The 16575-nt window shown below is 37.5% G+C and overlaps 1 protein-coding gene across 1 annotated transcript in view; it reads left to right on the forward strand.

Annotated features, from left to right (window-relative positions):
• Positions 1–2219: 2219 nt before the first annotated feature.
• mAChR-A (muscarinic Acetylcholine Receptor, A-type) overlaps positions 2220–16575 on the forward strand; it is a 78583-nt gene continuing 64227 nt past the window's right edge. The window contains exons 1-2 of the mRNA XM_083126155.1: positions 2220–2935; positions 15080–15224. Coding sequence (XP_082982281.1) covers positions 2220–2935; positions 15080–15224 — 861 coding nt within the window. The remainder of the gene's footprint in view (positions 2936–15079; positions 15225–16575) is intronic.

Below are 16575 nucleotides of genomic sequence, written 5' to 3' on the forward strand. Positions count from 1 at the left end.
GAAATATTGGTTAGGTTAGGATTCGATTTGGCATATCCGGACCATCTGCACTCGCTCTGGATTCCAGAACTTGGACTAGACAAAGCATTTTTTCAGGGTTCGTAGTTAAGGGGAAAAGGTGACTTAATTCCATATCAAATCATCCAGAATATTGTGAAAATGCCACCCAGCATCTTTGATTTTGATGAAATTTAGTATACTTGTAGACCTTTTGATGCTGATTCCAAATATGACATTTTTTTTTTACAGTGGTCAAGGGATTCAGAAGTTACGCGCTTTTTAAATCTCTGTATATGCCACATGCGGCTCCACATTGATTGACACGCATTAGGCTATAAAGTATCGTATCTTCCTTCAGGTTTTTCTTCTTTTATTCAGAATAATGTAACCTTTCATTTAAATGAGGTTTCAGATGAATGTATAATTAAACATGTATTTTTATGTATAATGTTATGTATTTTCCTAAGAAAAACAAATGACTAACTTCAAAATCAAATTTCATGCAATGCGCCCCTTTATTTTCTCCCAAATTTTATATGTAGGTAGTTCAGAGTGTCTACTAATGCCTGATGAAAAAGTTGGGTTGGGCGGTTAAGAGACAGGGTCATAAAAATAATTTGCATCAAATGATATTAAATATTAATCTTATTAAAAAATGCTTATATTCTAGGAGAGTCAAATGAAAGCCTCAAGAGTCCAATAAAAATTTTAGGTCAGACTATACAGATGAAATTTACATGAGGTACCATACAAAACGACCTCAAGGCTGTAACACTAATCAAGTAAGCTTCACAATGTCAGTTTTGTTATTTCAAAGATGGCACCTCCTATACAGACGCACCAGCGAAGAGGAGTGGTTTCTTGCCCTCTGTCACCCTAAAACTTACAGAAATTTCTCGTCAAATTAAAATTCAATATCTCTGTGCATGCTTACCACACCTGTAAGTTTACTAATGGAGGAGAAAGTTCGACAATGGCCTACTTTCGCAGGCAGATGCAGGCAGATGCGCGGAAAGGCCTTGGCAAAATATTTATTTATTTATTTAAAGAAATGACACATCAGGCAAATGCCCATTTACAGTGTCTTGTATTATCACAATGTTTGTTACACAGAATATGCAATCAATAGAATCGATCAGGTACAATAATATGATAATATGTGTTAAAGTAATATAAACATTAATGTAAAAAATAATATGAATTTTGATTTGTTATTATTTTAAGTCCACTTTATGCACAGTAAGGCTAATCGGGACTGGACCTACAGTTTAAAGTGGGATCCGAACCACTTGTGCCTCCACCGGGTATCGAACCCGGGACCCCTTGATTACAAGGCGAAGACGTTACCACTGCGCCATCGGGAAGGCCCTAAAAATTAATATGAAGAATAATATGAAAAAATAATAGAAAGTTGCAACCTGACAAGTGAGGTTAAATCTTACTCAGGATATGACAAGAATAGCAACAGAGAAAAACAACCAACCAAGAAAAAACCATATGAGCCACACATTACATATAAATAATGAGGTATAGAAATAATGATAGTAAATAGTAAAAACTGGTCCTTAGCATTAATTCTTTAACCTCAACAAACTGACTGCACTACTAAATAACGTCAAATGTTATTTTGAAAGTAAGCTTCAATTTCCCTTTTGAACTTTCGTAAACTTTGGAACCTTATCATATGATTTTGCAATTTCGTTGTACAACCTACACATTTTCCGAGTGGGTGCCGCATTGGCTGACTTTATTAGAGCTCTCGGTACCTTGGAAGAGCTCTCTCCGCGGTCTTACCTTACTATAAGGTATAAGAGGGATTTCTGAGAGCAGTTGAGAGGAGTCTAATGAGTTGCTTAGAAGTTTATGTAAGAATAGCAACTGATGTACTTCTACTCTTCTATCATATAGGGATTGTACGCGGAAGTGTTTTTTTTTTTTAGGATGTCATATGGAGTATACTTGGGGTAAACGCCGTCTTTTTTCAGTTTTAGGAATCGATATGTAGATCAGCAATATGTCTGTGCTAAAATCCAGCTTTCTTGTGCAACCCTACATACAGAAATCTATTAGATAAGAAACAAAAACAAATTAAGGTTTTAATTTGACTCTTCCTTGTATTTGGCGCACAGCTTGAAATACAATGTATTTTAGCGTATAATATTCAAAATTTCTATTCACTATGTGTGAAGGTGGCTGTTATTTCTTTACAGGTGAGAAAGATGGCGGGGGTGAACGGCACGGAGTTGGATCTAGGGGTGGAGGTGAAGAGCCGATACACGATCGCCGAGATGGTCATCATAGCCTCCGTGGCCGGTTTCCTCAGCCTGGTCACGGTGGTTGGGAACTGCATGGTGATGATATCCTTCAAGATAGACAAACAGCTCCAGACAATCACCAACTACTTTCTGTTCAGCCTCGCCATCGCAGACTTCGCCATAGGCCTCATCTCCATGCCCCTCTTCACGGTCTACACGGTGCTCGGGTACTGGCCCCTCGGACCCCACGTCTGCGACACGTGGCTGGCGCTCGACTATCTGGCCAGCAACGCATCGGTCCTCAATTTGCTCATCATCAGCTTCGACCGGTACTTCTCGGTGACCAGGCCGCTCACCTACCGCGCCAAACGCACAACCAACAGGGCGGCCATCATGATCGGCTGCGCGTGGGGGATCTCCCTGCTGCTCTGGCCCCCGTGGATCTACTCTTGGCCCTACATCGAGGGAGAGCGCACGGTGCCAGACGGCGAGTGCTACATTCAGTTCATCGAGACCAACCACTACATCACTTTCGGGACGGCCATCGCCGCGTTCTACGTTCCCGTGACGGTGATGTGCATCCTCTACTGGAGGATATGGCGGGAGACGGAGAAGCGGCAGAAGGACCTAACCAACCTTCAGGCCGGGAAGAAAGACAACAGCAAAAGATCAAATTCCAGGTACGTAACCCTTTATAAATTTTCACATTCTCCCATTCCTGAAATTGTATTGTAGTTTTATTTTTTACACACCACAGTCGTTGACTGATTCAGAATGCCCCTCGTATATATACGAGGGGCATACTAAAAGTAATGAGTAGACCTCAGATTTTATGTTTTTAACCTATTTTTTCCTTTGCAGGTAAATAAGAAATAACAAGTTATATCGGCGTTTCATAAAAAAAGGAAACAACTAAGTTTTATAGTGCCTAAAATAACCTATTTTGCTTGTTAGGACCTATTTTAGGTTTATGTGCCTAAATAAAACCTTTTTTAGGTTTTACTGGATCTTTATATCTCTCAGAGGTATTTACTAAGTTTGGTGGCGAAATAATTCAATGACTGGCGTGTTTGAAACATGTTTTCTGTCGATTTCCCTCCCTCCAAGTATATGATGTTTATCAAAGATTTAAACAAAACAAGAATGTCTGCCGTCACTGTTACCTGCAGACAGTGGCGGCGAAAGGGAACAGTTCCATCCTACTTTTTACCCCTGCACTATAGACTCTTAATGCTAAGCCTTGCCTACTAAGATAAAGTAAACTGTCCTTGTCCCCCCCTTCCTCCTCCCCATTCTCAGTTTTGACACCCAATCGTCTCTACTTCCTACACAGTTCCAAGTGCAAACTTCTGATCTGTGTGGTCTTACTCACTTTCGAGTCAGTTTGGTCCTTTTTGGCATTTACGCCTTGCGAAGTAATATTTCAGCATTCAAATTAGCACTACTGACTATGTTTCTGTTGAAAGATAATTTTCAGCACATGAAATGATACTCACAGACAAAAGGTGGAGTTTGAGTGTGGATAACGCAAAAAGATTCATGGTGGTCACTAAGACCATGATAAAATTCAAGTATAATTCCAAGGTGAAGTTTCCAAAAATTCAAGGATACGAGCAGACGTTTTCTCTATTCCAACCTTACGTATTACCGACTCTCGCCCTCCCTTCCGCACACAAAAATATTGACAATATAAAGGGTTTGTATGATTCCAATGTAACAAAAAATTTACCTAATCAACATCAAGATATATTATCTTGTATAATAATCTTCCGTTTGTCAGATAGATTGTTATGTAAAAGACACTAGCAAAGTAAACGGATTCAGAAAATTTTGTTTTATTTTCTGTTTAGCTCTCTTTTTCATCCTCAAAAAAATGAATTAAATAAAAGCTAAACTGGGAGAAACTTGCCTCAGGGCATTTATAAACATGTATACATTTAATGGGATATGGATTAATAAAAGTTGCAATTTTTCACGCCTACGGAGAAAAAATGGAATAGAGAAAATATCCGCTTGTACCTTATTTCATGTCTTGCCAAAATTCATGAATATTCCCAAAGCCAATAATTCACACATAATTTTCGGTGCCAATAATTCACGTGTAATTCCCGGAATTGAAGGAATTCCAAGAGTGTAGCCACCCTGATATCGTAAAGCAAATTATACATATGTAATTCATTTTTCATATCAACAAGTAACTTTTTCTAACAGCACAAGTGCAGTATTATAATAATTTGTAGATAATTTTCAAAATGATATAAAGAAATGAAAATTTGTTTAGAAAATTAATATTTGGTTGTTACAGTTCTTGTGAAATTTTGTTTTTAACGATTGTATCTAATCAGTACTTTTCGGGAATTTTGTATCAAATTAAGTATTTTTGCAACCTATTTCAGGATTTCTCGAGCCTAATTTAAGGTTTTTAGAACCTAATTTAAGGTTTTTAGAATCTATTTTCGGATATTTAGAGCCTATTATAGGAACCTAAACCTTTTTAGAACCTAAAAATCCGAGGTCTAGTAATGAGCATCAATTTTTAAAAACATCAGAATCCATCATTACACGCAAAACAAAGTAAATCATCGCAAAATATAGACTTTACTGAACGCCTCGAGGTAGTGTGACGTCATTAGCTTCGATCGAGTGAGCGCAGTCAGTTGTTTAAAAATCGCTGACAGTAATTTTTTGTTTCGACAACGTGCTGTGATTGAATTCCTTGTTGAATTCAGCTTCGGGTGCTAGCAGTGTTAGAGGATGGGTAAAACATTTTTAGAGATGGAAACACGAGCATCAAAGATCAATCTTGGAGCATTCGCCCACGAACTGTCTCCATGGAACGCAACATTCAAAGCAGAGGGATGCATTCTGGTTGAATTTCTTGAACCTGAGGTAACCATAAATGCTCGCCATTATATCCAAACACTTCACAGGCTCCGTCGTACATTACGGTATAAATGTTCTGAAAGAAAATCATCCTTCAACATGAAAATGCACACCTGTACTCTGCTCAGTTCACCTGGGAGGAAATTGGGAAAATGGGGTTGGAACTTATGCCTCACCCTCCCTACAGTCCTGGCATTGCACCCTCTCGCTATCATCTGTTTGGCTTTGTGAAGGAACAGTTATGAAACCAACGGTACCAAACGACGGAGGACATACAGAAAGCAGTGTGTCAGTGTCTGCGAGCAGCTGGAACGGAGTTCTACCGTAAGGGTATTTTCAAGCTTCCAGAAAGGTGGGGAAAATGCGTGCAAGGAAATGAAGACTTTGTTGAAAAGTAAAAAAAAGTCTGTAGATTATGATGTAGTATGTTTTTCTTTAATTAAACTAAAACTCTGTTCATGAAAAATTGTTGCTCATTACTTTCAATATGACCCTTGTATATAAATGCAAACTAGCTTTCAATATAACCTATATTACTTATATTTAATGAGTTTTTCTTTACTACCTCATTTCAAAATGTGTATGATGTAGGCTAACAATCAGAAACCATGGCATAAGAAAAAATATCAGACGCACATAAAATGTCGGCGCTTGCGTCTCCTGACAAAATTTCGACCTGCAAAGGTGGTATACCCTAAAATGGCACTTTTTCACTTAACCTATATAACCATCAGCTCAAAATCCATCAAATGTTGCAAATGACAGATTGACATGGCATCAGTCAACAGACGTCTGATATGACCATTTGATAATTTATTCCATATTTTTCTCGCCGAAAAGTGGCATTAAAAAAAAAATTAAGGCTGCCTTCCGCCAGTTTTTAATTTATATAATTTTCTGAAAAAGCGTAAACTCATAACATTAAGCGCTACAAATATCTTAATGAAAGCTTTGTAATGCAGAAAATATATGTAAATATATATCTTACGGCTTTCAAGATATCAATATTCAAATTCGGGTTCCGCGACCTTGGAAACACTCTATAACATAGTCTCATAGGCATGTTCTATATGTCTGTAATCATTCCAAAGCAATAATAAGGGCTGGCGGAATGTGATATTCTATTGTTGTTGTATCGGATTTTAACTTCTAGACGCTATTTTAACGGTTTCTCTTGTAACCATTTGCTCTTGAATGGTGGTGACAAACTTTTGTAGTCTTATCGAAATTGGTACTTCGTTTAATTTAATTACATAACAGAAGTGAGAGAAAATTATAAAGTTTTCATTAGTTCATATTATAATTCGATGCCTGTGACATCTCCCACCCCCGCCCGGCCGTATTTAGGATCTGTAGACCCCTAGGCTGAACCTGTGGTGCGGGCCCTACCGTGGGGGAATTTTTTTAAAATAATATTTCATTTGAAAATAATATTTTTATTTTAAAAATAACATATACTAATTTTAAGTAAACATGTTTAGCAAATGCATCAGTTTTTGGATTGCTACAGTAGTTCAGATTACCTCCGATTGGTGTCTCTGTACACAATATGCAAATGGTGGACAATGGCATGGTTGTTTTGCTCTATTTTTACAGCAGTTGCAATTTATAAAACATTGTTCTTTGAACAGTTGCGGTATTTTCCATGTAATTTCGATCACTTTCCACCATTTACACATATAATGATATAAATTACCTAACCTACAGCATGCATTATTTTAAATTTCTGAATTATACACTCATTACATGTATAAAGAGTGCAATTCTTATTTAATTACCATATTTATAGTAAATAACCACAGTTTAAATATCACTGAACCATTATGAGTTCAATTTAAAGTGTGTGTGCTCAAGAAGCAGCTTGTAATAACTATTTTATCTGAAAATATAACAGTTTTTAAAGTGATACCACAGTTGTAATATGTATATTTGCTAAGTGTGCTTGTGTACGCACGTGCCCCATCCTTAATCTATTTATGGAAATTATGACCTGTAGTGGAAGAGTGTATGAATAAAACGATAGGTTTTTAGTTGTGAAATCTGCTATCCATTTATATGTACTGCCCGCAATATTAAATTGTTCCTATTCACTATTACAGTACAATTAAGGAGCTTTCTTCCACCGTATAACAACAAGTCATTCATAACGAGTCTCACTTGACTCTATGCTTCACCAACTGTTCGCGTTCTTCAATGAAGAAAGCCACACAACTCCATGTAGAATGATGGCTGTCGTGCTTCCTCGTAAAATAGGAATTAATGTCATTTTATTTCCCTCGGCAGTGAAGTTTTATATTGGGTCTTACGGTCTATGTATATCGATGTGGTTATAAAAATTTATATAATATATAGTATAGTTGCCACTACTAAAAAATCAGCCCTTAGATATATTTCTTCGTATTTCTTGTCCTGGTCATTGAAAAAGTTAAAGCAAGTATAAGGATGAGTTTAGTAGCTACCATCAATGTTACCTAACCTGGGACATATCGTAATATGCGACCAAAGCAGTTCCTTTGTTTTTGCTGCCTCTTGAAGACTTCTTGAGTTTGGGAGAAAGTCTACATGTACGTACATTTTGTGGTCAAAACAAGCAAACAAGCAAAACAAGTCATTAGCATATGTTCACAGAAGCCTACTAAAAGTTTATTAGTATTTGATATAATGCTTAAGAATACATGCACGTTTAATTTTTTCCATTTTTTCAACATCTCAGCCCCTAAATTTCATTCCTCACACGCTCAGCACAACTAGATGGCTAATCCTTGCGGCAGCTGTGCACATTGTTTAGAGTTCTCAAAAATGTCAAATTGACAAAGTTTAGTGACATTTTACATAACAAGATCATTTTTATAATTTTGGAAACTCATGGGTATATTTACTCTTTTAATTAGGAACAGAATAAGAAAATAGGAAGTTTTTTAGACTTAAATTACATCTTTTCTTTGTTCATTCTGCTAGAGGACGAAATGTACGGAGGTTTTTGTCCTGTTATGTTCTATCAAAATGTTTTTCTCTCTCTAATTCTAAATTTACAACGTTGTATTCCAGGGGCTTAACTAAACAGTTATCCCTCTCTTCTTTCGCAGCGTTAACACATTCTACACTATTAACCGAAAAACTGAAGTTGCTTCATGTTCAACAAATTGTGCCTTTTTAACGGATTATCAAAAACTGAATTTTCACACAATGATTTGGGAGCTACCTGGTATAATTTATGCCACTGGCAAAGTAAGAAAATGCCACCCTGCTTGCTTTATTTCCCAAAGTTGAAATCTACGTTCAAGGTAATGAAAATTCAGGAAATAGTTACAGGATCTACAGAATCTGCACATTTTCTACAGAGAATACTTTTCTGAAAGCGTTGCAAGACACGAGCAAACGTTACGAGTGGAAATATTGTTTTGCGTTTTCAATCGCTTTCTTTCCTCTCTACATTAGTCACGATGATGAAGATGAATTGTGATTTGACGAAATACCCAAGATTCTAACCTATTGGCCTCCCCGATGGCGTAGTGGTAAGGTCGTCGCCGTGTAATCAATGGGTTCCGGGTTCGATACCCGGTGGAGGCACGGTGGTTTCGGATCCCACTGTAGGTTTAGTCCCGATTAGCCATTCAGTACATAAAGTGGACTTACAACAATTTAATCAATCATAGTATCCATATTTTCTAGCAACTCCGTTATGGAAAGTGTCTGCCTTAGGAGAGGTGTATAAACGTTACAGAGGCTGAATAAGCAAGCATCTCGGGTCATTCTATGTGAAATTAATCAATGAAGAGACACCTTTCTACATCATATACGAGGGTTGTTCAATAAATACGTTTTTCTGTGTCATAAAAATTATTGAGTGACACTATATACATTGTTGACGAGCTCTATCTGTCGTCTTCAAGGAACGATAGGCATTTCTCCAGTAGACGTGAAGGCGCATGCGCGCAAAGGGGAAGGAAACGACAGAACATCGTGAAACGCCGGGCTCGCGCCATTAGAGAGGAGGGCAGCATGGCAGGTGCACGTGTATTGGACAGCTGGTGTCAGGAAGACGTGCGTGCCATGATTAGGTACGAATGGGCAAATGACTTGATATCCACAGGAAGGTGGTTGCTGTCTACGATAACACAGTAATGTCTGTGCAGATGGTCAGAATGTGGTGCAACATTTTCAGCGAAGGCAGAATAGGGATTTTTGATTAAGTTTGATCTGATCGTCCCTCAACTGGTTCCACTGATGAGAACATCGCGAAAGTGGTTGAACTGATCCGGGGAACAGAAGAATCAAGGTTCGTGAGGTGGCCAACACGTTGAACATTTCCCTTGGGAAATTTCACATGATGCCGAAGTCCAGGCCGTAGTAAGACGAGTGTTGCAAGGCCTGAGCCCGGACTCTTTTGCTCAGGGCTTGGATAAGCTTGCCTCAATGTGAAAGGCGATTATATTCAAAAGTAGTACGTACTTATCTAGACATGTAGAGTTTGCATGTATATATCACCAAATAAAAATAATATTACAACATAGGAAACGTATTTCTTGAACGACCCTCGTATTTTGATTTATTTAAAATTTGTCATACTGAAAGGGCCACCTTCGTATCTTTTGCAATTTCGCAATTACAGGGGTGGAAATTATGCGATATCGTTCAATTTTTTCACTATCTTGTTGATTTATATTGCAATATTTCCAGCCCGGTAACTAGATACTTTGACGCCCTAGGTAGAAAAGTGGTTTGGCGCGACCTCACACTACGAAGAACCGACATTTTATGTGCATTCTTCGATATTTTCTTCTTATGCCATGGTTAATATTTACATGCAACAAATGTTGAAATCAGGAAACAAAGAAAACTCATTAAGTATAATATTAGGTTATTATAATGATTCGTGGCTTACGATTCTGATATTAAAACTTTTAGCATATTTAATAATATTTCTAGTATATCTTAGTGTCTGATGAACATATTTAAAAATGTCATATTTCATGTATGTATCTCTATATAGGTCTGTAGATTCTTATCAACCTCCAAAATCGAAAAGGATTTATGATAGAGATCTTTGCGTGACGTGATCGAACAAGGAACATGATGTACGAGTTGAAGGTGACATCAATTTTTACATGGTGGTCTCCTAAATGAAGTATCTTGGACATCGTTTCTCAACTCATGGGGCGCGATCCACTGCCGGGTCGCGAGGGGCGTTTGGTGGGTCGCGAAATCGGGCTCGAAAATTTATTTACTGTCTCTTAAAAATCTAATCTGTGTGATATCAGCTATGATTCTGGCATTAAAACTGAAATTTTAAATTCAAACTTAACAAAGTTTTAGATCTCTCTAAGAGGTGAGTATTCTGAATTTTCGGATGAGGCATTAAAGTTGCTTTTGACTGTGTGAAAAGGGATTTTCATCTCTGATTCAAGTGAAAAGCAAGTACAGAAATACACTTGACGCGCACTAAGATTTACGACTTAAGTTAAGCCGGCCCCGGTGGCAAAGTTGTTAGCCTATCGCGCTACGACGTCAGGGGCCCCGAGTTCGAATCCTGGCCTGGGCATGGATGTTTGTGAGTGTCAATTCATCAATTTCATCACATCATCACTCATCCCGATCTTCGCAAATTAGCCAAAAGTGGCACAAAAGGCAAGTAAAATAAATCAAATCATCATCATCATCATCATCACGACTTACCCCATTGAACCCAACATACCCCAGCTTATGCGGAACCGTCGCATTAGTTCAGCGAGTAAAAAAAAAGTTTTTAATTTCATCATGTGTGTTTAGTTAGATATTAGACTAGAGTAAATTAGTATTTTAAATTACATATTTACTTTTCTAGAATGACGTATGTGTAATGTTTTTAAGCAAGCTTAAAAGATGGCTTCTTAAAGTATTCGATGTTAGCAAAGATATGATTATAAACTTGGTGCACAACCCTACAAGTAATTCTGCCGACGCCCATGCTTATGGGTTCCTTGAAGTGTAATATCCTTCAAGGTAGGTCCGCGGACTAAAAAAGGTCGAGAAACACTGATGAAGGAGCCACTTATAAAAAAGGAAGAAAAGAAAAGAGAAAAAAACTTTGAATGGCACCTTCTGATCATGTCGCCCTAGGCTTTAGTCCCTCTAGCCCACCCCTCGCTGTTGGCTTGAGCATTTCGACAATCATGGCGATGGCAGTGATTCAGATGCCTTTGGAAAGGTTCTCGAAGAGCTCTTTCACACGAGGTGTTATACCTATTCCTGTCAGGGAGGAAAATTTGAGAAGGTGATGTAATCTACATTTGGGTAGCCATTTTATCAAAAACGACTCTATTAACTTTTTCTCAATAATTATAAAACATTTGAAAATGGAATTCAAAGTTATGTTAGATTTAAGTTAGATCAGGGCAGGTTAGGCAATGCATGATATCCTATTGTGATAGAAAACTTCCTATAATTTAAAAGTAAAAGTTTTAGCTAACTAACTACTAACTCTCTTGCCTTCCTAAACCCGAAGGCTTATGGCTGCAGCAACACAGGCCTTCCATCTGTCCCTATCTTGCGAAAGACCAATCCAATCATTTCCATCCTTACCGATTTCCTTTAGGTCCATCTCAACATTATTCCCCCATCTTCGTCCTGGCCTTTCTACAGGTCTCTTACCAACAGGTTTCCCAACAAGAATTCTGGAAACTCCTCTTTCCTCTCCCATTCGTGCCACATGGCCTTAGAGAAATTCAAATTAAATGTAGAAACAATACTCTTGGAATTAATGCACTTGAAGCTGATATTTACATTTGCAACTCCTAGAAGAACTGCGTGTTCCGCTTAGAGGATCGAGAAATAAATGCTCATCGTTTAAAAACAAAAGAAGACATTGTTGTGATTTTCATTTTACAAGATACAGAAAATCTCCATGTTTATACACAAATAGTGAATACGTGTGCTTGCGCATGAGCGCCAATGTCTAATGCGGGAACACGCCTGGCACTATTCAGCAGAGCAACAGTATTTAAAAGACAAGAACTTAATTCAATACCGTTTAGATGTCTGCAAACCAACTCAAGGCGTACACATCGAGTTGCATTGACAACTTTCCTAAACTCGGAGAGGTGTGTAAAAAAGGTGTGTTAATAAACACCTATTTACACTTCAAATTATCTCAATACCTCTAACCCATCGTTTCTCAACCTATGGGGCAGGACGCACTGCTGGGTCCCGAGCAGGCGTTTGGTGGGTCTCCAAGTAGGGCTCGAAAATTGATTTACTGTCTCTTAAAAACCTATGACATTTAAATTACTATGATATATTTTTTTAACAATTTAAATTCAACCCGCGTTGTACAGTGTCTCTCAAAACTTTTAGGACAACGAAATTTTGAACTAGGCAACCCAAATTACGCAAGGCGCTGGTGGGTTGCGTGTAGAGTTAGGCTCAATTTCAGGGTTGCCATACGCGCAATAGATATTTATGAAATACGAGAAGGGAATGAAACCAAGTATTATTGTATAAAACTCTAAGAAAATATCAGTATTACATCTGTCGCAAATAAGATATACTTTCTGAAAGAAAGTAGTATTTTATCGCTGATGAGTCTACACTAAGGATAGGAGGAGAGAAGAAACGAAAGGGGACAACAAATGAGAGGAGAAAAGAGAGAGCGAAAGGGGAAGAGGAAAAGTAAAGGAGGGAAGAAAATATAGGACAGATGTGGATAGGAGAAGTAATGAGGAGAAAGGGAAGAGATGCGAGAAGAGATGAGGAAAATAGAGCAAACAGGAGCAGAGAGGAGGGAAACGAGATGAGAAGATGAGAAGAAAACGTGAAGTGGGGAGTTGAGAGTAGAGTAAAGGAGAGAAAATGAGAAGAACGAAAAGAAGAGGAGAAGAGTGCAATGGAGTCAGAAATCTAAGACAGGAGAAGAGATAAGAGTAGTGGAGAAGAATGGGATGGAGACAAGAGGCGAGAACAGGAGGGAAGGCGATATGACATATAAGTAGAGGAAATGAAGGGGAAAGTAGAAGGAGAGAAGAGAAAGGAGACGAGAGACGAGAGGAGAGAAGAGGTATTTGCAGAAAATATCGTCTCCGCGTCAAGAATTGATGCATTGAGCAAATTATCAATATGAAACATTCAATAATATTTTAAAATGTAGTGGAGAATAAATTATATCGGTGCAAAATGCATTTTGGCTGAGTTCAGACCAAGATAAAATCTTCCACGTAAGATCTTTGATTTTATCTGCGATTATACCACTAAAAACATGAATGTAATTTTCATATTCATAAGAATCATCCTATTTTTCTCCAAACACAGTTCGTTGAAATGGAGGTTTTGTTATTTAACATTTCTCCTCCCGCCCACATCATTAATTCCAAACAGAATCATTCCGTTTCACACTGCGTGGACAATGAACACAATAGGATATGTCTAAAACGTACGAAAATTTTCTGCCAACAGAGGGGTTTGAACCTACGACCATCAAGTTCACAATCCTTAACGGTAACCACTACCCTACAAACTTTCGTTCTTGAGAGTAGCTAGGAGCAGCTGACCGATGTGAAATGTAGATGCAACTCTCCTCCTACATGTAATGTGCAAAGAATACTTGTTTGTAACAAAGAAAACGAAGGTAGTACGAATCGGCGCAAACATTTAATGGAGAATTTCACACGATGAAAACTTTTCATTCGATATTTGCGGAGGTATCCTTGCATTGAACTGAGGTGGGCAAAGGGGCAAAATTATTATGTCCTGAATTACCACAAATATAAATAGTTATTTCATTAATATTTGTCAATGTCTTTGAAGCAGTACACAATTGTCTTTAGAGTATCATAATTCATTTAAACATAAAACATTTTATTCATACCTCAAAACATGCTGCATTTGAGAACTCTTGTATCCTTGTATGTATCGTAAAACGACACTCTTGAGTGCAGTTTACCACCATGAATAATACCAAATCACGGTGACTCGACATATCTTAAAAGGCACCGGGATCGAACCATGGGATGCGTTACTTCCCAAGAATTAACTTTGGCTTTAGTAGGACATGCGAAGGAAGTACAATTAACATAAACTAAATAAACACTGAAATGAAAGATGGCACACGCAGATTGCTTTATATATCTTCACGACTGGACCCGCATGGTCATTTTCATAAAATAGTTTGCCTGTCTCGTGCAGCAAGCCTCGTCAAATAGGTGGTCCTTAATCTCACACACACAGAAAGTCTGTTTAACTGGTTGTTGATAACTCCAAATGACATCTCTCTGTTAGAGTCAAAAACTTAATGTTCCTTCTGGACTTTAAACGACAAACTCACTCCCAACTTTTCCGTAAGATCAACCCTTTCTCTCTGTTAATCTCCCAAGCAACAACTGATCCTTTCAATCTCTCAAGCAACAACTCATCATCTCTCTCAAAAATCACCACTTCTTAACCTCTCTCCTACTCCAAGCATTCGGTCATTCCCCTCAATAACTTCTCCTCCCTTCTCCTCTTACCATTCAACACTCCCAACAATGTACAATCTTAGTTAGAATATTCTTAACTTTTCTGCCAGGTGTACTCGTAGAATGACTGAACTATACACTAATGCTTAAGAATGATACGGCATCTCATTACCAAAATAATTTCCTTTGAAATTTTAAAATTGAACAAATATCTAGCTAAAGTTAATCATTGGGGTTGATATGTGTGTGTGTGTTCGGTCCAGTCGAAAGAAATAAAAGGTAGGTTTATTGCAACAAAAATAAATGAAAACACAAGACAAAACAAAACAAAAATATCCAATACCAAGATAAAAATATGTATATTTGAGTATCATCAGCATATTGGTTATACTGATGATACTCATTTGGCACCCGGATTAATAGCATTGTCAAAACATTTTTCCCAATCTTATTGTAACTGTTTGTCCATTAGTTCATAAAAATACATCTACAATGACTTGTTTATCTTCGTTCCAGCGAGGAGGCAGTGGATCTGGAGGACTGGAAAAGATCCCGGTCCGAGTCCAGCACTGGAGCGAATGATCTGGAGACTACTTACGTACCTACAGCTGTCTGCATCAACTCGGAGCAGCAGCCACACCAGACACCGGTACGACCTTATGTATGTCTGCTTATCTTACTATTTATCATATGTGTATTTGTGTACTCACCCCTTATGTGTACGTGTTTTTCAAATATATTAAAGTAAAACCTCGTTAATCTGGACTAAGGGGGGGGGGATAAGTTGACCGGTTTAACGAGAGTCCGGATTAACTGAAATAACCTAAGAGAACAGTAGAAAGTTCATTAAAACTCCGTTTATAGCAACAAAACACGTTTATTATGGTGCATTTAAGGGCATAGGCCTAAATACACTATACACTACAGTAGAAAGTCTGCGGGAAACAGAATTTTATCAGTGGTTGACTGGTTTTCTTTGGGAAGTTCTCTCTTGTTGACTTCTATCCACATTTGAAATCTTGCATTTTGCTTTCTTTTTTGCGCCATTTGCCTGTCCGGATTAAGCGAAGTCCGGCTTATCGGGGTTTTACTGAACTTAAATATGGACGCTTGTTCTAATATCTTTCACAAAGGAATTTTTGCTCCTGAACTAGGTTTGTCAAGCCGAGATTCTTAATTTTTCAAAGGAACGGAACAGCAAGGTGGAAAAAATCATGACTTTTGTTTAAAAAAAATCATTTTTGTTGAATTCTTAAATTTAAATCGATTCTTTATATTAAAAAAGTGCCTAAAATTGCTTCTTTGTTTTTTTGGCACCATACATATGGATATCTCTATCTTCATAGAAAGGATTTTTCTTGTAAACGGCCATGTGAACACTTTAATTAAAGCAAATAAAAATATATCTAAATATACATTCTTCTCTTTCTGATAATGTATAGGATGAAATTACTATGGAAATGTTTGTTGAGTGTGTTAATGAAACAATAATAATTTCTGTAACTTTTCTTCTAGTGATAATATAACATTCTGGATGTACAATATAATTGTAACATAAAATATTTTTTATAGCCTTTGCAGCTCAATTTTGGCAATCATTTTAATGATAGTTTTCAAAATTTCAGATGCCATGTTTATCTACAGTTTAATTATAATGACACTATCTACTGTTCAACATGATTAGTATTTTGTATATTTTTCAACACAAAATGTTTGCTATTTTTGCCCATATCAATTATTGAATTTTAAATTAAGAGAAACGTAAGTGTGTTTACAGTTTACATATTACATTTCCTTTCGTATGAGCTTCACCCCATCAGCACATATATTTTCTTTCTTTCCTTTATTTTCCGCGATGGCGTAGGGGTAGCGTCGTCGCCTTGTAATTAAGATGTCTCGGATTCGATTTCCGGTCGAGGCACGTAATGGTTTAAACTGTATGTGCATTCACGACTAAGCTTACTGTGCATAAAGTGGATTTAAAACATAAACTCAATCAAACTTTCATCTCC

The sequence above is a fragment of the Lepisma saccharinum genome, chromosome 7 (assembly GCF_977018435.1).
Source record: "Lepisma saccharinum chromosome 7, izLepSacc3.1, whole genome shotgun sequence".
In the NCBI taxonomy this organism is placed as follows: Eukaryota; Metazoa; Arthropoda; class Insecta; order Zygentoma; family Lepismatidae; genus Lepisma; species Lepisma saccharinum.